At 45.5% G+C, this 27,622-nt stretch overlaps 1 protein-coding gene across 1 annotated transcript in view; it reads right to left on the bottom strand.

Annotated features, from left to right (window-relative positions):
- LOC115314117 (DENN domain-containing protein Crag) overlaps positions 1–27,622 on the bottom strand; it is a 77,126-nt gene that overhangs the window by 25,717 nt on the left and 23,787 nt on the right. The window contains exons 11-27 of the mRNA XM_029973163.4: positions 22,614–22,758; positions 20,950–21,043; positions 20,770–20,851; positions 20,634–20,676; positions 19,329–19,481; positions 17,257–17,398; positions 14,389–14,576; positions 11,005–11,262; positions 10,635–10,675; positions 10,407–10,551; positions 9,818–9,946; positions 8,824–9,073; positions 7,842–7,979; positions 3,343–3,501; positions 2,277–2,445; positions 1,256–1,490; positions 330–845 (exon numbers count right to left, since the gene is read on the bottom strand). Coding sequence (XP_029829023.2) covers positions 330–845; positions 1,256–1,490; positions 2,277–2,445; positions 3,343–3,501; positions 7,842–7,979; positions 8,824–9,073; positions 9,818–9,946; positions 10,407–10,551; positions 10,635–10,675; positions 11,005–11,262; positions 14,389–14,576; positions 17,257–17,398; positions 19,329–19,481; positions 20,634–20,676; positions 20,770–20,851; positions 20,950–21,043; positions 22,614–22,758 — 2,887 coding nt within the window. The remainder of the gene's footprint in view (positions 1–329; positions 846–1,255; positions 1,491–2,276; positions 2,446–3,342; positions 3,502–7,841; positions 7,980–8,823; positions 9,074–9,817; positions 9,947–10,406; positions 10,552–10,634; positions 10,676–11,004; positions 11,263–14,388; positions 14,577–17,256; positions 17,399–19,328; positions 19,482–20,633; positions 20,677–20,769; positions 20,852–20,949; positions 21,044–22,613; positions 22,759–27,622) is intronic.

Here is a 27,622-nt window from a genome sequence, read left to right as displayed (position 1 = left end):
AGAAATATAGCAAATCGAGCTAAAAATGGGGGACGAACTATCTTTTCGAGATAAAAATGGGGGACGAACTATCTTTCGGGGGTGGGGCATCTCTCAGGATTTTATGGCACCTGTTAGTTGTTTGCAAGGCATCACAAGCCTACGGGTGTGGGCCTGAGGCTTTCCGTGGTGACCCGACTCCCTAGAGTTAAACGAAAAATACAAATATACGTTCCGCATTAAAGCACAAGAGACCACCCTAATGACCCATTTCAAGACTATTCTTCGATCTCAGTCTTACGCGAGACACAGCCTCGCATATTTTCAAAACCCGGCACGTTAGCACTCACCTGCTCGGCGAGGCTCTCCATCTGCGATGTGGAGCGGGCCGGAGACGACCGCGCTGAGCTGGCCTTCTCCCTTCCACCGTGGAACGTCGAGCTCCGCGTCACCGTTGAGGTCATCTTCGATCCCAGTGAGAACTTCCGCGCTTTAAGTCCCAGCGACGACGAGAATGACGCCGCCGCTCCCGAGAAGTCGATCTGCTGCCAGGCATCGCGCAGCGGGCTCAGCGTCGAGCTGAGGAACTCGCGCGACTGCTCGATGGTCCGCACCAGGTTCGCCGGTGACCCGCTGGAGGTGCGGTGCTGCGACGCCGAGGAGCGCGACGGAGGCGTGGATCGCCTCGGCGGGGTCGACTGCTTCGACCGTGGTGGCGTTGGGTGCAAAGATGACGTTTCCGATCCGAGGGGTGTGTCGGGCGGCGAGTTGGGAAACTGTGGCGTCGTTTGAGGTGAGGCTTCGGTCTCGGAGCCGAGGTCGTCGTCTAGCAACGAAGGTTCGGGTTTGTCGACTGCTTCCCGCTGCTGGAAAAGACGGAGGCAAAAGGCATGAAAGCGTCAGCTACAGATGCACGAGATCTCTTATAGCGAGGAATCGGTATTCATATTTTTTCGAGCGTCGATTGCAGCGGGGCGGCCCCATAGAGCGCACTTCTTACCGAGCACCAGTGGAGAAGCAACACTCACGCAGCTCGCTTCCACGGGTGCTGCTTCTCCGCAGTGCCCTGGTGCTCGGTAAGAAGTACGCTCGATGGGGCTGACCCGCCGTAATCGACACTTCGAAAAAGTACAAGTATTACTTTGCACACAGGGGCATTGCGCTCCAAGCGTTTCTACTTATTGCAGTTACTTCCACTTTCCACCCCCAGTTTGTTTTCCCACCCCGTGATCGTAACACCCCTGCAATGAGTGCTCCGAAGCAGACAAAAGAGTACCTTGAGTGAAGATCCAAGCAGGTCATTCTCGTGGCTGCCCGAAAGCGAGGCATCTGCTGCCGATCTCTCGCATGGCGAGGCAGCCTCCACCAGCGGCGTCAGCCTAGACTCCTCCGGGGCCCGCGTCAGGCTCTCTCTACGCTCGCGCGTGGGGCCCAAGCCATCCGCGACCGGGTTCAACGACCTCCCAAACAACCGGGCGGAGCCCTCCCTGGCTTCCGTTGCACCACGACAGCTGCGAGAAGTTTAGGATGTCAAGAACAACAAAACGGGGATGTCCCAACAAAATTTCACAAATAATGTTTGACGATGCTAAAAAAAAGTCTTCGGTGTGCCACGACTAAATAACAACATCTATTCTTTATTTCTCCTTCCTGCATTTTGTACAAAAAAAAGAAAAAAGATTAGTTTTTTCACCTTTAACTTTACGCTGCCACAATGAACAAAGAACAAGGAAAGCATATGCTCTGCTGCGCATTCTCATTTCCCTTTTCACCGCGTAAAGCGAAGAGACTCGACTCCACTAAAATAGCACGCATATTTGAGGTGCGCACAATCGGCATTATAAAAATATCCCCAAATCAGCGACTTCAAGTTTCAAGGATTGCCAAGAATGGGCCCAATTTATGTTTAGCATAGAATGCAGTCAAAACTACTGCAGACAAAGCTACTGCTCGTGACCTCATCCATGGTCACCGACAGGGTGCCGCTCTCGCATCCCCGCCGTCCAGCACACGTTTGCTGTCTTTGGTCCAACTTTGGCTGCACGTACAAGCTCGAAGCTCCTCAGCAACTGAAAGACTCCCCGCCATTCTAATCCTGTCCTTGATCATTGCATCTCATTTCTGCACGAGTGCGCACAAATCAAATGCTACATCGAGACAAAAGGCTCAAGCCAGCAGCTTTGCCGGGTATAAAACGAGGGTATACTAATCCCCTTCTGTATAAAGAAAAAAAAAAAAAAAAAAAAAAACCCAGCAGAAACAAAGTTTTTGGCTTGATACACAAAAGAAAGACTTACCTGGTGCCGTTGTTGATGGTGCAGCCGGCTGCGTGGTCGTTGGCGCTACGGTGGCGCCGGCGCATGTGCAGGCAGCGCAGCGCTCCGACGCCGGTGCCGCCGTTACGCCGGAGGAACTCGTCGGCCTGCCGCATCGCCTCGCTCGTTATGAGTACGCCCGCTGACGGAACTGCACGACAGCCGTTCAGTAGCGGTTGGCGCCGCTTCGATCCAGCAGTGTACCGAGCGCTTCGCTTCATTGTGCATTTGGTTCGGTGGATGACATGAATCGATTGCGCAACCTTATGACTTGCAACTTTTCGCAAAGTTGTACACAGGTGAAGATTTGGTTTTAAACTTTTGAGCGTACGCAATTCTATAGGATGAGAATTACAAATCGGACCTAATCCTTTCTTGTGGCCGAGTGCTCATTTCTGTAAAACTGAGAGAAACGGCTAAGAAGACTATGTTCAAGTGAAGAAACGTGCAAATTAATGTCCAAGATTCAAAGAACGCCGCTAAAAATATTTCACAATGACATATCAAGATCACTAAAAAGTATTAACAATGCCAGCTCCTAGTTCATGCAAACACTGTTAAAGAAAAGAAATATAGGTACTGGCTCAACTGACCAATGTTTGGAGGAGCTCAAGAAATAATTGGCATTTTATTCATCGACTAGACTAAATATACTACTAGTCTTTAGTTAGGAATGGGAAAGGAGTAAAACATATCCAATGCAACTGCCGAACAGCTGACAGCACTTCTAAAATAGATAACAATGGGCTTCTGCGCTTGTACGATGCAAAATCACAATAATACAATCAAACACCGACACCCAAACACTACAAACTGTCAAAACCGCCTCTCAACTGGAACCAGAAACTGTCAGCGAAGTCACCGAGCTGATACCATAACCGGGAACAATGGCATCTCTAGCTGGAAACCAAGCGGAAGCAAAGACACCTCTAAACTTGAACCAGGAAACGGAACTGGAAGCGGGCGTCTCTAAACTAGAACCGGAAACGAGGAGCAAAGCCATCTTTAAACGGGTGACAGAATAAGGAGAAACAGCAGAGGGACCCACCGAGCGTGTCCGAGAACGATGATCCACTTCCGAAGACTCCGGCTGAGCTGCGGACCACGCTATTCACTCGGTTCCGGAAGCGGTCCGACTCTGAGAAGTCCAGCTCGTCGAACCGAAGACTCTGCACCACGCCGCTTCTTCGCTGTCTCTGGTGCGGAGCTGCAAAAAATGGTCCCCGGGTCACCCCACCCTTTTTGTGGAGTCCACAAAACAGCATCAGAGTCTCCTACTCCTGATCAGACCAAACCATTATTGCGGCAATCAAATGAATGCATGGAATAAAAATGCTAACAGTGTTTGCTAGTGGTTTTTTAGACTTTTTGCACACGCATAGTCCTTTGCTTACTTGGTGCCTCGAGGCTGTGTTACGTCTGACAGTTTGAGCAGCGAAACCAACTAAAACCAATATGTTCTTTTCTCAGCTGGAACTGTTGTAACTCTTTATGAAGATCACATCTTATTACAGTGTCATCTTTTTATATACATCCGTTAACCTCCCTACCGTAATATCCAGAATCATTGCCCACTCCCTGCTGCCTGAGATTCATTAAAAAAAAAGTGGGGTGGGCCATCTCTCGGTGGGTAAGCATGAGAAACATTTAGAAAAAGCTAGTAAAACAGCCATTTTTGCTGAACATATCTACCGCAGCTGCACAAGAGATACATTAAACTCAGAACTTGAATTAGCTTCACTGTTTTATGCAAGAAATACTCACAAAAGACTGTATTACTATCGCAAAGTCCGTTACTTGCATACGAGCGATAAACGCTGCCGATCGGTTTATTAAGCAGATGTTTGTTCCGTAAAAGCACGTTTCTAACACCACTACGTTCTCTTCATTAGTAAAAAAAAAAAAAAATTATAAAAAATAGAAAAACACACCAGGCGCAACGAGCGAGCGAGCCAGCGAGTGGGCAAAAGAAGCGACGAAGAGCGATGCTGGAGAAGCAGAAAATCCGACGATCGCGTTAGCAAATACTTTGGCATCAGGCCAATTTGGGTGCCTTGCCAATCAGGAGCAGGCACTTGCGCAACATTCTTGTTTGGTGCATACATCCGTGCGTCCGTGTACTATCAACGCGGGTAGGTTGAGGTGACACTGCTGCGTGGCGTGGATGGCACCATGAACACAGAGATTGAAAAGCTTTACAAACGTCTGTGTGTGGTATTCGAGCAAATCTATATTTACCTGTTGGCTTTGTCTCAAACATTGCACAATGTTGCCAACTGCGGTTACAACATTCAGGGAGAAGGAGCAGATTTGCGGTGACCCTATTTCGGTGGAGACAGACCTTAGACTCCGCAGTTATGTTCCCGGATGTAGGTCGTTCGCTGATATCGCAGAAAGGGTTACTGGTTCTGTTATCTTTCAGACGTTTTTTTTTTGTCCTATCTTTGTTGTAAGCAAAACAAAGTTTCTTTTTGTTACCTTCATGATTTTCCTTTAGCACGCATGTACTTCGACTTTGAGTCGCGAAAATCGAGGAGGAAATGCGTAAACAAAATGAAGTGTCTTTCTCTCCTTCGTTTTACTTTGTCACTGATCTTTTCCAACTGTTAACATCCGTGGCCGCATCGTTCGGGTAAGATGAATGTTTGCGGATCGCGGAGTCCGCGTTGTGTGTTTGTAAAGGTGGACGATCCCTTTGTCTTTTTGAAAATCGATATTCGCCCAAAAAGTGGGGTGGGCGACGACTCAATATTCCGGTAATCTTGTTCTCTACTCTTTCCCTCCTGCTTCCCCTTCACTCTTCTGGTTGCACACTCAATGGTGCCTTTTGGAAACTGGAAGCAGTCATCTGGAGGCAGTCTCTGGTAGTTGAAAGGCTGAAAGGTGTGGTATTGTAATCCCTTGTCTTACACATTTATTCTTTCTTTTGTTTTGTCCCCCCCCCCCCCCTCCCAAAAAGAAAACAAAGTAAGCTTGGGTGTAATATTTGTGAACACATATTACAAGTCTTCAAAGCTGCAAAGATCTATACAAAATAAATTATTGGGAGACAGTCACTCCCTCTTTAACCTACTACTATTAGCCCCGAGAAGTTCGCGTGGCGCCCCCTTACGGCGAACCGGGGTGACGTCACGGCGAGGAGAGAATTTTTCCCCGACCCGCCCCGCTCGCTCTGCGGAGGCTGTGACGACGCTAGCTGTCGGCGCGCTCGTTTCTATTTAATTTTTTTAGGCGTATTTTCCGTAGGAAGTGTAAATTTTTATATGTGCCTTTATTTAGGTATGGCCTGTAGCTACAGGCGAAACTTCAACCAACATTTTAAGCATGCTTGACAGGGCAGGCACGCATGAATCGCAGCTGGTATATGAAAATAAACAAATATGGCCACAATTGCAGCAGCATCATCATAGGTTTACATCTCGCACAATAAATGCTGTTGATGGTCTGAATAAATTGGCAGGTTATGTATTCTATTTTTCTTTTATATCTCTGTTTTTAAACAAGATCGCCGAAGCAGAAAAACTGCATGCTCCTCGAACAACATGCTAAATACAGTCTGGGCCATGGAAAGAGAATCACAAGACAGCCCAAGTGCAGGAGCAAAGTGAAAAAAAAAACAACAACAAAAAAACAAGGAACATTTAATATATACATTGCTCGCATTTAACCTTTGCTGGATTCGAATAGTATTTCAAAGGACTACACGGGTGATATTTGTGGACTTGTTTATATCAACCCTCAAGTAATGTATAACAAACGTAAGCGAAGGTGTCTAGCTCGTTATTAGTCCCTTAAGCACTAAAATTGAGATTTTACTTAAATCGAAGTGTCCTGAAGCTAAAATACCAGAAGCTTATCTCACGCAGGCTGTCGCCCTTCACAGGTTCCACATTTTCTGCTACTAGTGCTGCATCTACCACTGGACAGACGTTCGAATGCTTGCTGTTACTCCTGTTTTGCTCTGTTGTCAGAGAGTCCAGCTGTAGGGAGTTTGGAGGCTGAGGAAGATTTTGGGGACCTGCAGCAGTATCTTTTACTGGAAATGACAATTCAGACTAAACCGTGTATTTTTAATACCCAAGGCTGGAATAAAGAATGTCAGAAAAAAGTATAAACATTCCAAATTACAGCACTATTGCTGTGCATATTTTGGGCAGCTCAATACATATCATACAGGCACCTGGGGGCGATTCGGCCGTTTTTGCTGCTACCATACAAACTAACTTTCAGTAATTGTGCATCTTCTAAAAAATATGCCTGCATACGTGTATAAAGTATATAACTAATTCACGAAGAAGCTACATTTATGTAAAACAGCCCTGTTCCACGAGCACTTCAAAGATCATCAGACGCAGGGCCTTTAATACATCTGCGAACCAGCGCATGCAGAGTGGTAGCGCAGAGTCGGGGTCGCGAGCTAATTTGCCGACCACCCAAAGGCCCATGATATAAATGCCACTTCAAATGCCTTTGAAAGCGGGATGTAATATCGTCCTAAATCATGAACAGGCAAGGAACAGAATTCCAGCGTCTGAAACACTTGCGCCACCGCCTCACCGACCCCTCGCAAGATTGCCTTGTGTCGTGTGGACGGGCGGGAAGGTTCATCGGCAGAATTGCCTCCTCCGATAGCTTTCGGGATTTGTAACCCAATTTTAAAGGTAAAAGAGACGAGCAGGCTTACAAAATGTACGGAAGCACGTCAATGTCGGCCTAACTCAACGTCTTGTACACCGGGTAGACGAAGTCCAGCTCCTCGAAGAGCTTGCGGCACACAACGCCAAACCAGGAAACCGGTGCAGGGAAGCGAGCCGATGCGAGATCGCGGAGCGGAGTCCTCCCCCTGACGTCACGGTACGCCTCACCCAATCAGGGCGCGGCGACCGCAGCGACGCTTGTGTTCGCTCTCGGGGCTAATAGCCTCTCCAAGAGTGTCAACGGTTGCTACATTTTCCCAGATCACACTTTTTCTATTGCCGTCCCTCGAAAAAAGGCATAAAAAAAAAAAGGCTCGAGGTACACCTGAGCACTTCTTTTGAGTTGTGAATGCGAAAGCATGAATGTCGTTCTTGCTTGCATTCTCGTGAAGTGGCCGCTGCACCACACTCTGGAGTATGCTCGAACGGGCTCTCTGTGGGAGGCCCCACCAGCCAAACACTTCCTTTTCCCGGTGCGCTCTGGCGCGAACATGTAGCGCCATGAGGTGGCTCTCCTTGAAACTAACGCACCTCGGCCAATGGGAGCCTTCGTCCTTGAAACTGTGACGCGTGCCAGCCAATGGGAGCCCTATCCATCAAATTCCAGCTTCACTTGGAGAGGGGAATTTATTCGCCGTTTGGCTCGGCTTTTTGCACGGCTTCAAAGCTGGGAGCCTTCAGATTTCGGCTTCACTCAGAGAGGGTGCCATTTGGCACGGCAGCTGATGATGTCGACTCGCTCCATGGAACAGTTAATGCTTTTGCATTAAAAAGTTCTACTGCAGCCACTGACATCGACCCAACCCAATGGTTCCCCCATTACTGACCGAGGATTGGGACAAGGCCTTACCTGTCGGTTCTTTAGCTTGGAAAAGAGGTCCGGCGAATTCCTGAGAGCCCTCGACTGCATACGATTCGCTGGACTGCGAGGAGGACTTGGCATGCTCCTCCTGATTGGTCGAGCCGTACCCAGCGTCCGATTGGCCCCCTGTGCAGTTGTTGCCTGTCAGTTGGAAACCTCCCCCTAGAACTAGAGCGGCAGTGAAAAGCTCACCAATTTTTGAAAGGATAGGTAGGACACTTGCAAAAGTGAAACGGGAGAACACGACGACACAACAAAAAGACCTACAAATCCCGTTTTACAGTTGTACGAACACGTAAGGTGGATACCTAACCCACCTCTATAGCTTCACAAGTCTTGCTCACTGAAGCTATACAAGAGGTCGTCGGGCAGTTGTTCAAAATTACGGCCATGTCACAATATGTTGCCTGCATGTTGTTATTAAACCATTTAGAAAGTACTGTCGGTAAACCAAAACTCCCTACACATCAAAAGTGTAGGAAGTTAAATCACTTGCTAGAGGTTTATTTTTGGTACAGATACGACTTTGGCTATACCTGCCTCATACAGGACCGCCAGGCTAGTGAGGGAAGGGCAGTTTCATTGGTTTCGGCATCAACACGTTAGTGAGGAAATGCAAAACAAATTCATTGTTGGTACACGAATCTAACTCCAGCTAAAATCTACCGCAGCGGTAATCAAACTTTTCAATCTTGAGGAACAATACCTGCCTTGAATGGCAGCAAGGGAACCACTCCTGGTCCTGACACCGATGCAATAAAGCAGTGAGGAAGCCTCCATGACCTTATAAACATCATGATCATGCTAGGGAGCATTGAGCACATACACACATCATTGACTGAAATTATGCTCAAAACTTAGAAAAATTATGGGCAGGGATGGCAGAAAAAATTTGGGAACTCCGGCAACTAATGTGGGTACTCTGGAGAACCCCTGCATGCCCACAAACCCAGTTCGAGAACCCGCTCACCGGAGCTGGAGTGGTCATCGGCCGCCGTCCTTCCGGTGAGAAGGTCCGGCAGCAGGTCCGCAGGCAGAAGCCCCGAGTGGTCCAGGGAGGGCCTGGCTGAGGAGTCTTCCAGGCTGGTGCGACTGCTGGCCACACTGGTCCGCTGGCGCCGCACCAGGCCCTGCTTGAACTGGGACACCGCCTGGACCACGTTGCGCAGCTTGGCCCAGCGCGCGCTCTCCCCCGTCGGCCAGTCACACTCCAGCACCGCCTGCTCGGGGGGACGTGTCACGCACCCGCCGCTTTAACAGTCTGTTTGGCCCTTGCCCGGGGACGGAGACAGTTATTGGCGAATCCGAACAACAATCGCCCGCAATGTCGCGAAATGACACGCAAGTTGTCGGCTCGAAGAGCAGAAAATGTTACGTGTCAATAGGTCCACTTTGATGGCTCAACTGAAAATTGTTGCTCCAGTCTTTCTGAATTTGCACCACTACAGACTACTGTAGAAATAAAGTAATGTTTCTCCGCATCATTATCAAAGCCTTAGCTGTTCATGAATACAAAAAAAGAGAGTAGTAAACTAAAAAAAGACTAAGAGGCCATTTTTGTAAAAAACCCGAGACTGAGGTATTGACAGACGATGACAAGGAAGAAGAGAACGTCTCAAACACAGCTCTGTTTGAGACGTTCTCCTTCTCTTCCTTGTCATCGTCTGTCAATACCTCAGTCTCGGGTTTTTCACAAAAATGTTTGATATACTCCACCTCACTTGCACCCTTACATTCTGTTCATAAAGAGAGCGACTGCTTACGTGTATGAATGCGAAAGCATTCCTACAAGCAACGCGCTACGTCTTCCATTTTCACACGGCGCTCTGGCGGTGACATTACGCACCCCACTGCGGAGGCACGGCGAACCCAGCGGGCTCCACGGCTTCACACCATGTAAATTTTCTTTTGTGACACCCTGTACAACGTATAAATCCGGTACGAAATTAGTGAGGCAGAATTACCTTGTTGTAGTAACCGTAGGTGATGGCATTAGGTTGGATGCCATGCTTCTTCATGTCAAACAGCACCTTGACAGCCAGTGCCGGCTGGCTGTACTGGCCACACAACAGCATCAGAATCCGGTAGCAAACCTGAAACGTCAAAACAAAACCGTAGATACTTTCTCCCCCCTGTGCTGCCGCAGCCCACAGACAACAGACAAGAGCCCATAACCGCTATCACTGTAAAAGAACATAGAGCACTCACAAGCAATAAATGTAGGCGATGTGTGTTAGGCCTGCCACTTCCATCACCAGTGTATAAATGTCTTTGTAGTCCATGACAGGCTAAGAATACCTACAGCATGAGCTTTCTGCCTTTAACAGCACATCGGTATACATGCAACAAAGTACAATATGGAGATGAGTGTGAATTGAAGGCTTAACCTCTCCTAAGACATGTGGACATTCACTTAGTAAGCGCGATACATTATTATTTCAGTACATGGCCGAGAAGAGGAAGAAAAGCTAATACGCTCCCACATCAAGCCCAATCTGCCTAAAAAACAATGTCAGGGTGATGAAGTTTTAGAGGGGGGGGAGGGGAACGAACCTCATCTGGGGCTGGGAGCCTGAGGAACTGCATGCGATGAAGAACTTCGTCGGCCAGTCGCAGCGACTTCACCTTGGAAGGAAACGTCTTGGAGTACGCTGGCAGGTGCAGGAACCACACACTGTAGGTGGTGCCTGCCAGACACCTGGAGGGAACGCAATGCAGGTTTTTTTGTCAGTGAACGTGGCAATATAGGGAGTGGTTCACGCACGAGAGAACATCACTCACTTTGCCCACTGGACTGGATTTTCAGCCTGCATTCTTGCAGCCTGAAAGAGGCAGAAACCACATGACTCAAGATTGTAAAAAAGAATTTTACGCATACCATAAAATACCGGAGGAGCGCCCACCCCACTTTCACTGAAAACTGGGTTAATCCAGACATGTGCTTGTCCGATCAAATCAAACGGTTAATGTGTAATTTGCAAAATTCCCAAGTAATTCCGAAAAAAAACAAAAAAAAACAGAAGAAAACTTGCATTATATTTGAGCAAATACGGTAATAGGCCATTGCATGCCACACTTAATGATACTGAAATATGAAAACAAATGAACTAAATTTATCAACCTTGTCGAAACCAGAAATCTTCCGCCTTACCCTGAGCGCAGACTTCACTTCCTGTTTGGTTCGCCTGGCAATGGGACTGGCGGTCGGTGCGCCTTCGCTGGGCACGCTCAACAAAGATGTTGCGGGCTGGCGGTGGTACAGAGCCGGATTCAGGGAGCCGAAGCCGCCAAAAGCCACAGATGCGGCCGAAGCCACTGCGGCTGCCTGCTGTTTCTCGGACGGCGGCTGTGTCGACTCGGGCGCCGAGATGAACACCGTGTGTTCGTGGCTATGCGCAGATCCCGCCACCTGTGAAAGGCAAGCCAAAACAAACAGTGTTCCTCAACACACGTGGACGGCTACACAGAAGAAAATTCTAAGTATTTTTTTCAAGGAACCTTGATATCTCGAAAGATGTTCCAACCCCAAAAGATAACTCACCCCATATTTTTGGCACCAGTTGCTATTTTTTCAAAAAAACACCAAAAGATAGCCCACTTCTAGCAAGTACAGGGACCCGGTCAATGGTGACCGTGGCAGAAATGGCGTTTTTTAGCCAAGGCTAAGTGAACATTGCTGACTGGGAAGGACATTAGCCTTTGGTTCATCGCCCCTCCCTGCAATCACAAGTTTCGCAGGTAACAAAATCTAAAACTAACATTTTTGCCATTTTTTTTTTTGTCGCACACCGAAAATTAGTTAACTCCTTTTCTTCACCTGATTTGCTTTCGATTCTAGGTGGGCTATCTCTCAAAATATTAAAGTAGATATTTTTTTTTAAAATTTCTGAGGGCAGTTTGCAGTAGCACACAACGTTTTTCTACAATTTTTGGTTTCCACAAGACCGAGCGTGAAAAATCTAGACAGCCGCCGAAACCGCAACTTCAATCGATGTGCGAGAGAGCAAATGCAATGTTTTATTCATGTTCGTGCAAGCAATTGTGAAGACCAAAAGTTGGTGCACATTTCTGTCGTTTATTAGCCATTTTTGGGAAATTGTGCGTGTACGCAAACAGTCTTTGCACTCATCGAAAGAGGATTCGTGATAAGAGGTTGGCTAAAGCCAAGACGAGCACAGTTAAAAAATGGCAGCTCCCAGGACCATGGCTGCGGCCACTTTGGCGGCGTTATAGGCGCGACATCAGCGGCATCCTCACGACTGTGATTTTCTATATGGGAAGACATTGCACTTGGTTTGGAAAACCCAGTAAGGCGGGCAATGATTACCGGCAACTTGATGCTTGCGAGGAGCGAACATTTATCAACAAAGGTACAGTTTGCGAAGGTCGGTACACAAGACCTTTCTTGCCGAGGCAATGCAGGCGGAAACGACCGGTTGACTGCTCGCGTCACATTCTCATGTTTAAACAAATCTAAACTAATTCCCTGGTCCAAAAAACTTGTTTTAGAGCGCAGCTCTTAGGGGCCCGTTCCCGGCTTGAGCGGCGTCGGCGTCGCCGTAACCAAGGTCACCCCAAGGTCACGCGACCCCCAAGGTCATCCCAAGGTCACGTGACCCCCAAGGTCGTCCCAAGGTCACGTGACCCCCAAGGTGTGACCCCCAGAGGTCACGTGACCCCCCCCCTGAAGTCACGTGACCCCCCCCCCCCCCCCCGAGGTCACGTGACCACCCCCAGGGTCACGTGACCCCCCCGATGACGTCATCGTCACTGATGACGTCACCGGTATCCGCATCGTCATCATCACTGATGACGTCATCAGTGACGTCACTGATGATGTCACCGGCATCCGCATCGTCATCGTCATCATCACGAATGACGTCATCAGTGACGTCACTGATGACGTCACCGGCATCCGCATCGTCATCGTCGTTGATGACGTCATCGGAGTCCGCATCGTCATCGTCACTGATGATGTCATCAGTGACGTCACTGATGAGATCATAGGCATCGTCACGTGACCCCCAAGGTCACGTGACCCCCCCCCCCCCCCCCAGGTCACTTCACCCCCCCAGTACCCTTCCCTCCTCCTCCTCCTCAAGAGCTGCGCTCTAATTCGGTGTTACAGGGAGTTGTAAACGGCTTTCACTTTTTTTTCTCAATTTACAGCATTTCGTGTGTGAAACAAAAATTGTGACTGTATCTTGGTAGCGTTGCAAGCGCGAGATGCTTAAGCTTTTGCGTCATGGCTGTGAAATGCTCCTCTAAAACTCCTAAGCAGTGAGAAAGTGCAGGCGAGCTGGTAATTAATTGACATCTTATAAACCCTGAGATGGGGAACGATAAACAAAATGATAAAAAAATGGTTAAAAAAAAACGATAAAAATAAAAAACGATAAAGAACGGTTGTGTTTGTCCGTTTTTTTATCGTTCCCCATCTCAGGGTTTACAAGATGTTCTAAAACTCTCTTGTGTAGCATGCACTAACGGAAGCGCTAAATTAGCAATAGCGTACGCTAAAATTGTGTACGTTGTTCTAAAAGTCCCCATTATCTGTGGAACCACTCCTACATTTTACAAACAGTAAAATTGGGCTTTGAAAATCTCTTCAGGCATTGTTTAAAGAGTGACCAAAAACAGTTTCAAAGTGCTTTAAAACAATGATTTCCTAGATCGTAATAAGGCTCCCAAAGACAGCATATTTTGTCAGAAATTTCTAGGCCAGCTTCAAACGAGAGTTTTGTAAAACATTAGAATTGAGAGAATTGAGGCCTCTTAAATCTTCATCTAAACATTAAAAAAAACACTAGTGCGACATCGAAATCTGTGTCGGTACGTCTGAAAATATAGAATATGGGTTCATCGAACTGCATACAGTTTATAAAAGACAAATAAATTAACTCAGCTATGAACTTACCGAACTGCATATAGTTTATAAAAGATAAATAAATTAATTCAACTATGAACTTTTTCACTTGTTTTTAGAAGTTCAAGGAAAGTGTATCACTTGTGATTTAGTCATGTTTCTTCCCTTACTGTATGTACAGCCCTCCTAGGGCCTGTCGGCTGTTTGGGGCACAAACAGTTGTCGATTGATTATTGTCGGCCCTGTAAACATGAACCAGAGTGCCATATTTTCCAGACTACATGTTTCAAAGTTCAACTTTTACACAGTGCAGACCATCTGCAAATGCAAACTACACAGTTTTTTTTTAGATTGTTCATTACAAGGAGTTGCGATAGAGTTTGTGAATGACAAAGTATGATCATGATGATTTCATGTATGACACACGCTTCTTTGAGAGATAATAAAGCAGGCATTTGTCAAGGTGTCCCGTGTACGGGAATCTTTTAACATGCAAACTCTGTACACCTGGCGGAAGGCTAAGGAAAAACTTTCTTTATTTCATTTCCAACCATACTTTGCTTTTGCGGAGCACAGTCCGCAAAACAGGACAACTTTCTCTCGGTGCACCACACGACCGCCAAACGGAAAGCAGGGCGTCGAGCAAAGGAGCGAGGAGGGGAAGCTCACCTCGAGGAGCAGGTGCTCCGAGGACTCCCCGCTGGCGTCGACGCGCTCGGAGCACTCGTCGAAGAACGCCAGGCTCACATCCTTGTCCGAGACGAAGGAGCGCTCCTCGATGAAGCGCGTGAACATCTGCGTGTGCATCATCATCGAGTAGAAGCGGTGGTAGTTCTTGTCCCGGCTCTTCAGGAAGCCTGCAAGCGAGTTTTTGTCTTGTCACCGGCATGATCCGCCCGTCCTTCGCAGTCAACATTTTATGTCCAGTCAGTGACCACAAAAAGTCACCATAATGCGTCTCCTCGTGCTTCTTCGGAAACATGGGAGGTTCAGTTTACTGTAAACCACCTCATAATCGCGGGATCAATATTTTGCAAATTTCACGGATTTTGCGGAGGGAATAGTTTAAGGGCATAAAATTTCGCTATTCAGAGTTTTATGCTATGCATTCCTTGTTAGAGCCGATATATTTGCGCGATAAATTTTTCGCATCATTTCTTAAACTGTGAATTTCGCAAAAATGAAGTTTACGCGAAAATTAAATCGTTTACGCCATATAAAGAAAGATTTTTTTTTAATGCAAAAACAATTATTGGCAACGGTGGCTGCAACACAGTATAACTACTTACATTACACACATTTTAATTTGGGCATAGACTATCATGCATAAAAAAAAAAGAGCTAGCAGAAGGATGTCTCTTGCAATGTCACGGGATGTTCTCAAGTGCCATTCGGGCGTAAAAATATTCGTGCAAATAAGCCAGCGAATGGAGTGCCACGCCATTTTTCACAGAGGTGATTTTAGGTTGAGCACTGATTATACTCAAATTTTCTCGAGTGTAGGTCTCTGGAAAATGATCAAGAAAAGAAAAACTTGTTTTCTTCTCTGCGCGGGAAGAAAACAGAAGCAAACCGTCGGGTCAGTATCTGCTTTAGGGTGCTCATCTTTAAGATGACTTCAAGTGTTTGTATCATGTGGTGCCCACAAACCTACCTACACTCAGAAGATCGGAGAATGATCAATGCACCATCTAAAAACACCTTCGCAGCAGTTTTCATGGTACTCTGTTCACTTGCATATACAGTCAAACCCGACTATATCGAACCAGTTTACATAAAATAATTCTTTATATCAAACAATATTTGTGCACAGTAATGCTTACGTGATAACACATAGCAAAAACTATGGTTACATCGAACAAAAATAGCAGCCGCTACCGATATATTGAACTGCCAAGAGCGCCGTTTCGCTCTGCAAGCTTGCTTTCCTCCGACGCAAGCGGCCGCATTGGGGGAAAGCCAGCTTTCCCCCAAGCAGAGCACGCTGGCTTTTTTTTTTCTAAACAACCGCGTCAACTGCCTAGAAAAAAAAAAAAAAAAAAAAAACTTTGCGGAGGGAGCGGGGAGCAAATGCTTCGTGCTCCCCCCCCCCCCCCCCCCCCCCCACACACACCGTCCACAAAAGAGAATATTATTTTTTCTTCCGGACGGTTGACGCGGCCGCCGGAAGAAAAAAAAAGATTGAGGTACACCTAAGCATTCTTTACGAGTGGTGAATGCGAAAGCATGCAAGCCACTCGTCCGCTCCCTTTTTCGTCTGCTGCATACTTTTCGTTCGCCGGTCGGCGCGTGTGCTCCACTGGTGACCTGGACGCTCTGCGCTGATGGACACGCAACGCCATGGGGTGAGCGGTCGTGGAAACTGACGAACGCAGCGGCCAATGGGAGCCCCGTCGATGCGGGCCAGCCAATGGAACCAAAGGAAACTATCTGCCGTTTTCGCGCTTCAGACCGATGACGTCAGCTCGCTCCATGAGACCAGTTAATGCTTTCGCATTAAAAAGCCAGCTTGCTCTGCTAGCTGGCTTTCCCCTAACGCAGCCACCTGCCAACTTGCAGAGCAAAACTGAGCTCTGCAGGAGAAGGTGCTCCTGCTCGGACGTGCTCCGTGCTCTCAGCATAGTTCGGCGCTAATGCGCAGATATAGAAGGCAGCGACCTCAGCATTTTGGAGTCCATCGATAGCGTAGATAAATATTGCTTTTGCGGATACAACGTTGAAAAAGCAGCAAAAGATGCAAGACTATTTCATTGTGTAATATGTGAGCAGAAAGTGGATTTTTGAGAGTCAAATTCATTAAAATTTTTATATCAAATTACCCGCTATATCGATCTGGTAGACATTTTTTTATGAGTCCGATATAAACGAGTTTGACTGTAATTATACAAAAACTTTTTATGCCCAAACAACACTCGAGGACACTTTGCATATACGTATGTAGCTGCTTTCCATTCGGAGGTGCTATGGGGCCAAAGAAAGGTCGTACCAAATACAAAATTGACAAGTCTATAAGACTTTAAACAAATCAAGGTCATGTTTTGTATCTCTTTATAATAGCCGCCACAATACCGTAAAAGGCACAATTTTTGTAAACTTCACGACTTAAAAAACATTGCGAAAAATAGATGATGCATATATGTCGCCCCATGGCAAAACATAGCATGTCACTCAAAATCACCAAATTCTGTCTGCAAAATATTCACAAACTACATACTTCGCAAAATTTGCACTATTGAGCAAACGAAAATAAAGTTGTTTTTGGTATAATGCACAAGAGAAAGAGGCATGTACAAAATGTATCAATATTGCAAATGTAGGTCATAGTGCATTCAAGATAACCGTATTTGAGGATGTAAGGTCAAACATTCCGACGTACGAAACCACCGTGAAATACGGAGGCATCGCACATGTCGGTACAAGTGGTTGGTGTTGACCTTTACACAATTTGGTGATGTGTGCATAAACTGGCCAGCAAGTTGCTCATCGCTCTCTCTCTTTCTCACTCTCTGCAATTCACCAGGAGGCAATGCCACTCACCCTGGAGGTCAAACAGCGAGTTGGGGTCGGTGACACCCGGTTTGGGGGCGGTGGTGATGGGCTTGAGGTATGCCCGGAAATCCTTCAAGATGCCGGCCATGAAGCGCAAGAAAGCCTCCTGGATCTCCAGCTCCAGGCGTCTCTGTGAGAAAGAGTGAGTGCGAGTTAGAGAGAATAAGGGAGAGTGAGGCGTAGCAACTGCGTGCACAGTAAACCTACGACTCCGGGGCAGTGAATGGAACCTACGACTCCGGGGCAGTGAATGGGAGGTGTCTCAATCAGCGGCAAGTCGGTGTGACTGGGGGCCAAAAAGTGCAATCTTGGGTGGGCCATGCCACCGAACAATTGGGCGCGCGTGCTGCGACGGTTCCATGGGCACTCAGACATTTGAGTTTGAGACTGGATTCAATGATAATGACCATCAAAATAGTTGCGAAAATTCCACACAAAGTGGCGCCACCTGTCGAACCAAGGTTCATTGCCCTGTCGATATAGATACACTCACTAACAGTGGGATTGCCGATAACAATCACCTACGCTTGGTATGTGCACTGTTTGGGGTCTTTTTTTATGGTGATTCACTGTCTTAGTAGTTACAGCAAAAACCTCATGTCACTTTTTCCAGAGAAAATCTTTACTAAATCACCACACCAAACGCTGATACAAGCACTGTAAAATACCAGAAGAGTGCCCCACCCCTCTTTCACTGAAAACTGGGTTAATCTATGCATGGGCACTTGTCCAGTCAAATCGGGTGCTTAAAAGGGGGACACTAGCTAGAGGTTGAACTTCTGAACTACTCAAGTGATCGAAATGAAATTTGAAAGGGAGATTTAACTTCAGATGTAGGCATACTGTGCAAACTTTCAGCTCTCTAAGACAACATTACATACCTGCATAAGATGATGTGTCACTTTTCGTTAAGAAATCTATGATATGCAAATGAAGCTATTAAGCATCATTTTAACTGCTTGAATATAAAGTAGGGGATATGGGACTTTGGACTATCTAGTTTTTATACCTTAAAAGTAAATATTTCAGAAAGAGTGATTACCTCAAAATAAGAAATGCATATCTGACCTATGTCAATTTTTGAATAAATTGATTTTTCTCAATGAGGACTTTAACTTAAAACAAAATAAAGTAGATAGCCCAATTCCCCAGTAAATTTCAGTTCAGAAACATCTTGATTGTGGTATCAGAAAAATTGTACCTTCGAACAAAAGATTCCTTCGTATGAAATTTGCAGCAAAAAGTTGAACTGAGAAAAATGCATTCAAACATTGAACTCCATTACTTTGTTACTGCCTCACAATGCACTGAAAATATTTTATATCAACGCAACTATTTGGCGCATGGTCATGAAATTTAGTGTAAGGGTGTAAAATTAGTTTCTAAAACCAAAAACATCAAAATTGAAAAATGAATTTTTTTTTTAAAATTTTGAAACTTAGGCATATGACCCCCCTCCCTTAATGCACAACCTGCAGAATTCCCAAGTTTGGGAATTGTTAATAGTGAACGCCTGAACAAAGCGGGCGCTTCCACGGAATTTTATGGTAGTGTAAACGACTTGATCTTCGGGGGCTCGATATTTCGCAAATTTTGCAAGCGCAGCTTTTGAGACTATTTCGTGGGCACTAAATTTTGTGATCTGGTGCGATATGCTATGCATTCGTCACTATGGGCTGATAAATGCACACAATATATTCATGCAAATTAAATTTTATGAGAACCAAGTCTTTGCATCTCGAAAAATATTGCCAAAAAGTTACCGTGGTAATGAATGCTGCTCGTATCACTTCAAATCCCGAAACTTTTTGCCTGTGAAATATTCCCGAAAACCGAGCTTCACAAAAGTTTCAAAATATTGAGCCTGCGAAAATAAAGTCAATTAGAGTATTTCTACAGCTAACACATGCAGGTGATCAACTGTGAAAAGTTACAACACAAACATTATAATGACAACAAGCACCCAGACTGTTCCTGCAAGGTTTCAGCACAAAAATTGATACACCAATACAATCTGATGGCTGAAAAATTACTGGTATAGAAAATGGGATGGAGCTTACCTCTTTCTTATGAAGGACAATCTCGCGGTCAAAAGGCCCGATGTCGCCGGGAATTGCCTTCTGCGCAGCTGCGACGTTGGCAACATTGTTCTCGTACACACACACTTTTTCGTACAGAGTTTGCAAGTTGTTCCGTAATGTTCGTACGGCCTTCTGTGGAATTAAAAACAAAAGAGAGGGGAGGTCAGGGCAGAGGACAGTCAGTTAAATTTGCCACACACCACAAATAAAGCTGCCAGTTGAAGACAAAGCAAATAAAAGGCAGGCAAGTATTTGGTTGCAGCGTACATAAGAGTGTTTGAAAGTAAAACATAAAAATTCCAGACTATTAATTTAATACTTTGCGTACCCCAGTTTTTATGCAGTACTAATTTTAGAACTGTCACTACATCAAACTGCTCGGGATTTAACCAAAAAGAGTGTAACAAATTCCCAGCACATTCTTCCAGTAAATACCACACTGAACATACTTAATGGTTAGAACCTCTTGGGTGTGAAAACTCCGTGCGTGTTAGAATTGGACAAATATGGCATAGAAATACCGTATTTACTAACATTATGAACACAGCCCCTCCAACGGGCATCAATATTTGGACTTTTTTCCTCGCGTAATGAACGCACCTCCAATTTCCAGCTCTGCGAGTCTCAAACTGTGTCAAACTTAGCCAACTTAGCTAGCAACCAAGCCCACCAAGCCAATTTTCTTTTGCTGCCCAGCAGCCAGGGTAAGTCAAGCCAAGCAAAGCCGCTCTCGTAATGGCTGCAAGTGCATAGTTGTGGAAGTGATCGGTAGTGAAACCGAGTGGCAAGTACACCTGATGAAGCTGGGGTCAAGGAATTGCCCAGCCCCGGACATGCTTCGCCCATCGGATGCACTGATGTCAACAAACATGCCTTCGTCTGTGGTCAGCTTTCGGACAGCAAAATCGTGAAAGTGGTAAGGCCTAAGAACGGTCGCGTTGCTCTCTGTGCTGAGTGGGCTTCGTAGGGCGCTTTTCCTCGGGCAAAAGGCATGCCAAAAGCGCCCCAAAAAAGGTTTGCAATTTATAGAGCATGGTTAGCGTGGCGCGCCCACGACCAGCCATGGGCACGCCTCCGTCAGTGGAGACGTGCCACAGTACCCTGCATGTCATATTGGCACCTAAAATGACGTTTGCGCAAATTGTGTAAATGCAGAAATTTACACGTGTGAATTTTCCGGGAAAAAGAGTGTTCATTATGCGAGTACATACGGTAAAGGCTAATGTATCTGGAATGCTAAACGAAGGCAATGAGAGCTCAAAAAATAGTACAGGTCCTTTTTACCTTTGGTAGAAGCTTGAGGTTCAGAAAGCTCTTTTCTTCATTTCTAAAAAAAAAAAAAAAAGATATTAAAAAACAAGTTTAAGTGTGAGACTTTATTTTTTTTTTTTTTCCCCCCACATTTTATTAGAAAACTCACATGAAGATGGTGTTGGTGTCAAGATCCACACATGCCACTTCCTGGGGTGGGTCGTACATGTCAAAGTACCTCGAGTCCACACCTGTTGTAGGAGGTGTAAATGGGTAGCAATCAGCCAAAAGAACCAAATAAAAAAGAAGCAAGTCAAGTACAGTGGAGAAAACTCGGCAGTTAGCTTACCAACAATGAAAGGCACCGGAGCACTGAGCACATCCGAGAGCCCCAAGGGACAGAGCGGGATATACGGACATTGCCAGTGGAATGGAAACATCAGCTGAAGAAAAATAAAATTTTGAAAAAACAAGTTAAGATGGCATGAGATCTCACTGGTGAACAGTAAAACAGAGCAGACTATATCACTCATTTATAGTGTTGTGCAAATATTCAACATTTCGAATAGCAGCTTCATATATTAAGCTATTCGATATGCCCCTCGAGATGAACTGCGATATTCATATTTTTCCAAGTGCTGATTGCAAAGGATTAGCCCCGTTGAGCACGCTTCTTGCCGAGCACAGGTGCACTGTGGAGAAGCAACGCCAGCGGAGCTCACCCAGCGCCCTGATCGCTGTGTGAACCAGCACTCGGCAGGGTTGAAAAGCCTGTCAAGTGCTCACTTTTGGGACAAGCCGCTTACTTCTGGTGGCGTCAAACCTCTCTGCTCAATGCGCCAACCAGCCCCCTATTGTAGAGATCAGTGACTAAATCTAGTAACTCTAACTGTATCTAGCCTACTGTCGCGCATTCAATCCAATCCAATCCAAGGCTTGGACTAGATTTGTCGGCTGTCCCCTTTGCATCGGGTAGTTCACTCTACATCTAAGAACAGAGCCAACGCTCAGCTCTAAGCAGAATTTATTGCCTATTTTTATGCCCATAAGTCCTCAAGTCTTTGCTCAAGGCACTCTATGGCGTTTCCGGCTCATTTTCTCTGACTGGGCTCGCTTTTTGAAGATATCCCTGACAATTCCGTGATTTTTCCCAGTAATTAGAATTTCCCTGACAATTTCCGGTTTTCCCGGTCGTTAGACACCCTGACACTGGCATCTGCAGTAGAAAGTTTCGGTCTCATTTTCATCATCTACTTCCCATCTTTCTTACAGACAGGGTGAGCATGTGCAGCACATGTACCTACAAATGCAGCATCCTTTTTGGAGTTTCAATCATAGAGGAAAAGGTCTAGTCAAAATGTACCTCATATGTACAAAAAATTTACAAGAAGCGTGATCTCGTCATTTACGAATTATTGTGATACTGTTCTCCCAGGTGAAGGGTTAGCGTGAACTTATAGAAATTAACGAAGGAAGGACGAAATAAGTTAAAAACCGCTGACTAACAACTTTGCTTTAGTACATTTCTTCATATGACTTCTTCAGAGGCTATTCAGATATATGCAACCCCCCTCTCAAACGTTCGCTCTGCTAAAGTATTAGAACAGTTATAAAAAAATTTACATATTGATGATATTAACTTTAACATTACCCACGAAATTTCATCATACAAGTTACCTGGGTGTGGCACACCAAAAATACTTTTTTTGTTATGAGCGGTCAACTGTATTGTCCAGTCCTTTATTTCTTTTGTTTCTGTAAGCCCAAGTTGACCTTTCACCAACATGTACCAACTGGCTCAACAAAAGCCTGTAACCACTGTCCTCCATTAGGTTTTTACTTTTGCTACAACTGCTAGCAAAGGAGGCTCAGAAAGATGTTATCAGAGTACAAAAAGCATTCCGTCAATGAATCTGTTATCATTCCGTTAAATTCGGGTGAGTCCAGACTACAGCAAGGACTGCCACAACTGTGAGCAACACAAAGAATTTTTCTGTGGCAGATGCAACTCACTGCCACAACTGCTTCGGCAACGCTTGTCAGTACGTCGGGCCTCAAGGAGTGGAACAACATCTTTTGCTCGGTCAGCGCCAGCAACAGCACACAGAGGCAATTGTCCGGCCCCAATGTTTTCAGCAGCTCCTTGAAGGATGCTCCACTGCAATACAAGCAAGGAAGGGATGAACATGTCGAAAAAGCATAATTTACAGCGAAGCTGTTTATGGCTAGGGTTCTGTGAATTTTTCGTGTGCGTGACCAAAAACTCTACGCTCGCACCGCCACACGCGCTGCACCCGCACGCCTTCTACGTATAAAACATTCAAAGTAAATAACCAAACTAAAGTGTTGACAACGCACATGCAAGATGCCATTTGTTTTAGGCTTTTGCTTTAGAACAGTTACTGCTGCAGACACCGCCCCGTGCGGCGCGTGGAACACGATTTTCTGCATTCCCCTTGATGCTCCGCTAATTTAAGACGCCTGCACCGCCCTCTCTTTGTCGTCGTTTCAAGTGCTCATGTGCCTAGTTTCCTCTCCTTCCGCTCTCCCGGGGTGGTGGTCCCGTTGCGCGTGTCTGCTTTCCACCAAGTGGCGGTTTCGTCGCGCGTGTAGTTTGCTTCAGTTCCTCGGGGTGGCGATAGTCGTCCACGCAAAATAATGACCACCGATCAAGACAACAATAAATGTGTGTGCGTACCTTTCGTCAAGATGACCACCGATCAAGACAACAAATGTGCTTGTGCCTTTGTTCAAAATTCTGTCATGTCTGTGTTGTGCGCTAAACAGCTTCACTGGTCTTCCACCTTCACAAAGTGGAATGGCTCATGATTTTTTAATGCAGTGCTGCCATGATGATGATGATTAGGGTTTTAGTGGCGCATTGACAACGGAGGCCATATTGCGCCAATTCAATGTTGTTTAGCTTGCACTAAACAGAATGGTTCAAGATATAAAAAATTACAACTGGTGTAGGTAGCCAGTTTTCTTTAGGTATGCGGTGCTGCCATGTTAACATACTTATCACAATATAAAACAGCCCAATATGGATAGTGTTAAGATACAGGGCACTGATAGAGTACCTGTTAGCAGCACAGTGAAAGCCAAATGGATCGAACACACAATAAGGAAATTGCAGGAATAAACTTTGCAAAGTAGAGCTAAGTAATCTATTGCAAAGATGCAGGACGATGGTGCATAGTTTTGTGAAAATATTTAGATATCTTTCTTTAATCAAAGGTTACAAATACATAAACTTCAATTTTTTTTATTAAAATTGCCATTTTCCTTGCTTTAATAGAAAACACTATTGCTAGAGCCTAATACTAGCACATTTGATTTAAAGTATGGTGCTGCATTTTGTAAACTTTTATTTTGCATTTTTGAAGCCTGGTAAGGTCCAATAATTTTTATTTTCCAGCAAAGGCTAGTAAAAACAATTTTTCTACACTAAGGACTGAGATAGCCAAGATATTTAGGGATGTACGAATGCACTCTAAGTTCATTACAACAGACCTGGTTACAAGACATTTGGATATAACATACCGATTTGTGAAGTTCGGTTGGTTTTCCTCTACATATCATTGACTCAACTTCATATCTGCATACTCCTTTTACAACAAACCGAAATCTTGGTCAAAATCAGGGTCTGTTATAACGAGCTTAGAATTGGTGAATTTTCACTTCGTAGTGAATACGAAGTGAATAATTATTTTGAATGAATAGTTTCGAAGTGGATATTCTGCAATCATTGATATAGGCATGAGAAAATTGACAGAAACAGAATTTCAATAATTTGCACAGATATGGCTTGTCTAGCCAAGTCTTCTTCAACATGTTTTCTAAGCTACTGGAAAGACAGTCAGCAACAGATGCAAGAGAGCAAACTTTCCCAAGTTTACTGAATCTGGGTGTACCAGCCTGTGCCTCATGTCATTAGCTTACTGAATGTTACTGTGGATGAACACCAACTGCTCCACATAATCTGAAAGAAGGAGCTCCCTCCTGCTCGTGACGATGTTGCCCGACGTTGAAAACAGTCTTTTGCTTGAGACTTGCGTCGCCGGAACCGAAAGGTAAAGTAGGGCAACCTTTGCCAGCAGGGGGTACTTGTCCTTCCCAAACTTCCTCCACCAAAGGTAGGGGTACTCTGAGTGGGGCCTCACAGGTGAGTAAAGGTATTCCTGCTCACCTGTGAGGCTCGAGGCACCAGATGCTTGAGGTGCTAGTAGAAGCCAGAGTTCCAAAAACATCCCACACACCACTGGTGGTGCTGGCCGGTGGCGCAGGTGCGCTTTGGGACTCTTCGAAATTCTCTTCCGGGGGGAGGCTCTTCTCTACGGCTGTGCAGAGTTGGTTCCTTGCCCACTACTTCGCACTCTGAGCAGTGTAGCAAACCGCCTTGAACCGGGGGTCCAGTAAAGTGCTTATTAACGCACAAGCATTTTGTAACTTGATGTCTACAGATCGGGACTTGATGCTCCGAAGCAGGTTTCCCGCAAAGACTGATTCCTCTCCACCACTCTGCCACTGCTGAGTCAGCAGGACCTGCATACAATGCACTAATGGTACCACTTGCGAGAGAGTGGGGTGCTTCTCGGAGCACGATTCCCGTGTTGCCTCCTCAACGCATTTGAGGACCGATGTCACTGATGCCACATGACGGGACTCGCTTGAGGTCAGGTTATAGAAAGCGTCTTGTTCCAACAGGTCCAAGGAAATTGCTGGACGCAGCTTGAGGAGGCGGGACATCATGCCATACTCGCCGTTCCACCATCTGGCAACATCCTAAATGACCTCAAGAGGTTCCAAGCCCATAGGAATTTGAACCTCTTTCACGCGACTTCTTGCCAGAGAGCTTTGCTTGTAATGCCCTACAACTGCTCGGGCCTTGACAAAGAGCTCATCAAAGTCCGGCGTTTCTTTCTTGGCACTCTGTATGCACAACTGCAATGTGTGTGCAAGGCACTGTAGACAGGTTAATGTCATTCGTGATACTTCACTCAGAAAGTTCCTTGCATTGTCAGTAACAATGATGACCGGAATGTCCTGTGGAAGTCCCCATTCTGTGGCCAAATCAAGCAGGAAGCTCTTCAAGTTCTCAGCAGTGTGGCCCTCGGGCATAGGCTGGCACGCCAGGTTGTAGTTACGGGGCTGCTGGATGTGTGCATCGAGCACATATTGAGCACACATCGCCGTCGAAATGTAACAGTACCCCGTCCTTGACGTCCACCCGTCCGTCGTTAAGGTATAGCAGGGGTTCCGTTCTCGAAGTGGTTGTGCAACTCGCCTTTAATACACTCTTTCTTTGGCGTAAAGCTCCGGCACCACACTCCGGGGCAATGTAGTCTTTAAAGGGACTTAGTATTCAGGAACAGCAACGTGCATTAATGCCAAGAACCTTGGCTCCTCGACAATAGAATAAGATTGTAGGCCTGTGGCAACAAACAGTGTCTTTTTTTCGTCAGCGTTTTTGCTCGCTGACTGTCCTTCTTCAACATTGACTTGAAGGGTCCGGGAGTTGGGACACTGCCATCAGATTTCTTGGTTTCTGCCGTCATCTTTGCACTTTCAGCAGCACGCACCTTGTAAAATTCTTTTAACGATCTGGGATGACGTTTCAGGTGATTGACAAGGGTGGTGGTCGTACCTGTCGGTATTTTTAGACACACCTCGCACGAACGACATTTTGCGCTTTTGGGTCCTCGGTCAAAGAACTCGCATGTCGCACTTTGGCACATCGTCCATTGTGTTTGATCGTCCATAACTTGTCCAAGAAAGCACGAACTGCATTCACAGTTCGCATGAAGCAAAAGTGACTACAAAAGCAGCACATGCAAACCAAAAGTAGCGGGGGCAAGAACGTCATGAAACAGGCACGAACAAAGCAAGATAATGATGTATGCAGATAGACAATGGCCATTAATGCCATAATTTGAATCAAGGGCGGTAGCTCGCGCCACCTAGAAGTGTGCCCTGGTATGGTTGCCAGTTTTTAAAATTATAATGGCTTAGAGCACAGTGGTTTCGAAGCCGTCTGGATAGTTAAAACGCTTCAAAACTGGCACGGATTAAATTCTAGGAAAAAATTTGCAGTAGTACAAATTGAAGAAACTATCGGTACCGCTATCACTGTTTTCTATGTGGTCATGGCGACACCATGTACAGTAAAACCTCGTTATAACAAAGTTGAAGGAGCAGTCGTAATTATTTCGTTATAACCATTAGTTTGTTATAGCCAATGTCCATTTCTTCCCACTATTAGCAAGCAAGGGGAATTATGGTCGCTTTGTTATATCCATTAGTTTGTTATATCCCATTTTGTTATAACGAGGTTTTACTGTATGCGCTAGAAGTGCTGGACATGGAGAATGAGCTTGATGAAGTTTATTCGGAAGCAAAAAAAGAAGAAAAAAAAAGGACACAGATGTTGACACTGGCGACCATAGCATGCGGTTTATGATGTAAATCATTGCGGATGTCGTCTTTTGTGAGTTCTTTTCTTCCCTTTCTTTCGAATTAAGTTATGGTTTACACCTTTCTCACATTTTGAAAAACTTCGAAAATATGTGAAGTTTCCAAATAGTACTATTCGATTTGAAGTCTGAATCGAATATAGCATTATTTGCTTCTATATTCAAAGGTTTCGAATATTCACACAACCCTAAAGATACTGATATAATAAAGCAAAGTTAAAATACACCTTTAATATTGGTAAAGGCATTTGACAAACCAATTTAGAAAGTGAAAGGTGGCTTTACTATAAGGAGGCATAATACGAAAGAAACAATGCACAATTTACCCACACCTATGTTGCAAATTAGTGCTGTACCTTGCAAGCCCGATTTTGTTCCCTCGTGTTGGTATATAATATACTAAGGTAATACTAGTAACACCATGGCACGGAATACTATTACCGTATTTTCTCGAATCTAGGCCGGCTCCGATTCTAGGCCGACCCTACGAAATCGCAAGGTTGAAAAAAATAAAAAAAAAATCCCCGAATGCAAGCCGATCGAAAACTA

Source organism: Ixodes scapularis, unplaced genomic scaffold (assembly GCF_016920785.2).
Source record: "Ixodes scapularis isolate PalLabHiFi unplaced genomic scaffold, ASM1692078v2 PGA_scaffold11__112_contigs__length_91849675, whole genome shotgun sequence".
Lineage (NCBI taxonomy): Eukaryota > Metazoa > Arthropoda > Arachnida > Ixodida > Ixodidae > Ixodes > Ixodes scapularis.
Note: the sequence above shows the minus strand (reverse complement) of the source record. Positions and strands in the feature narration are given on the sequence as shown.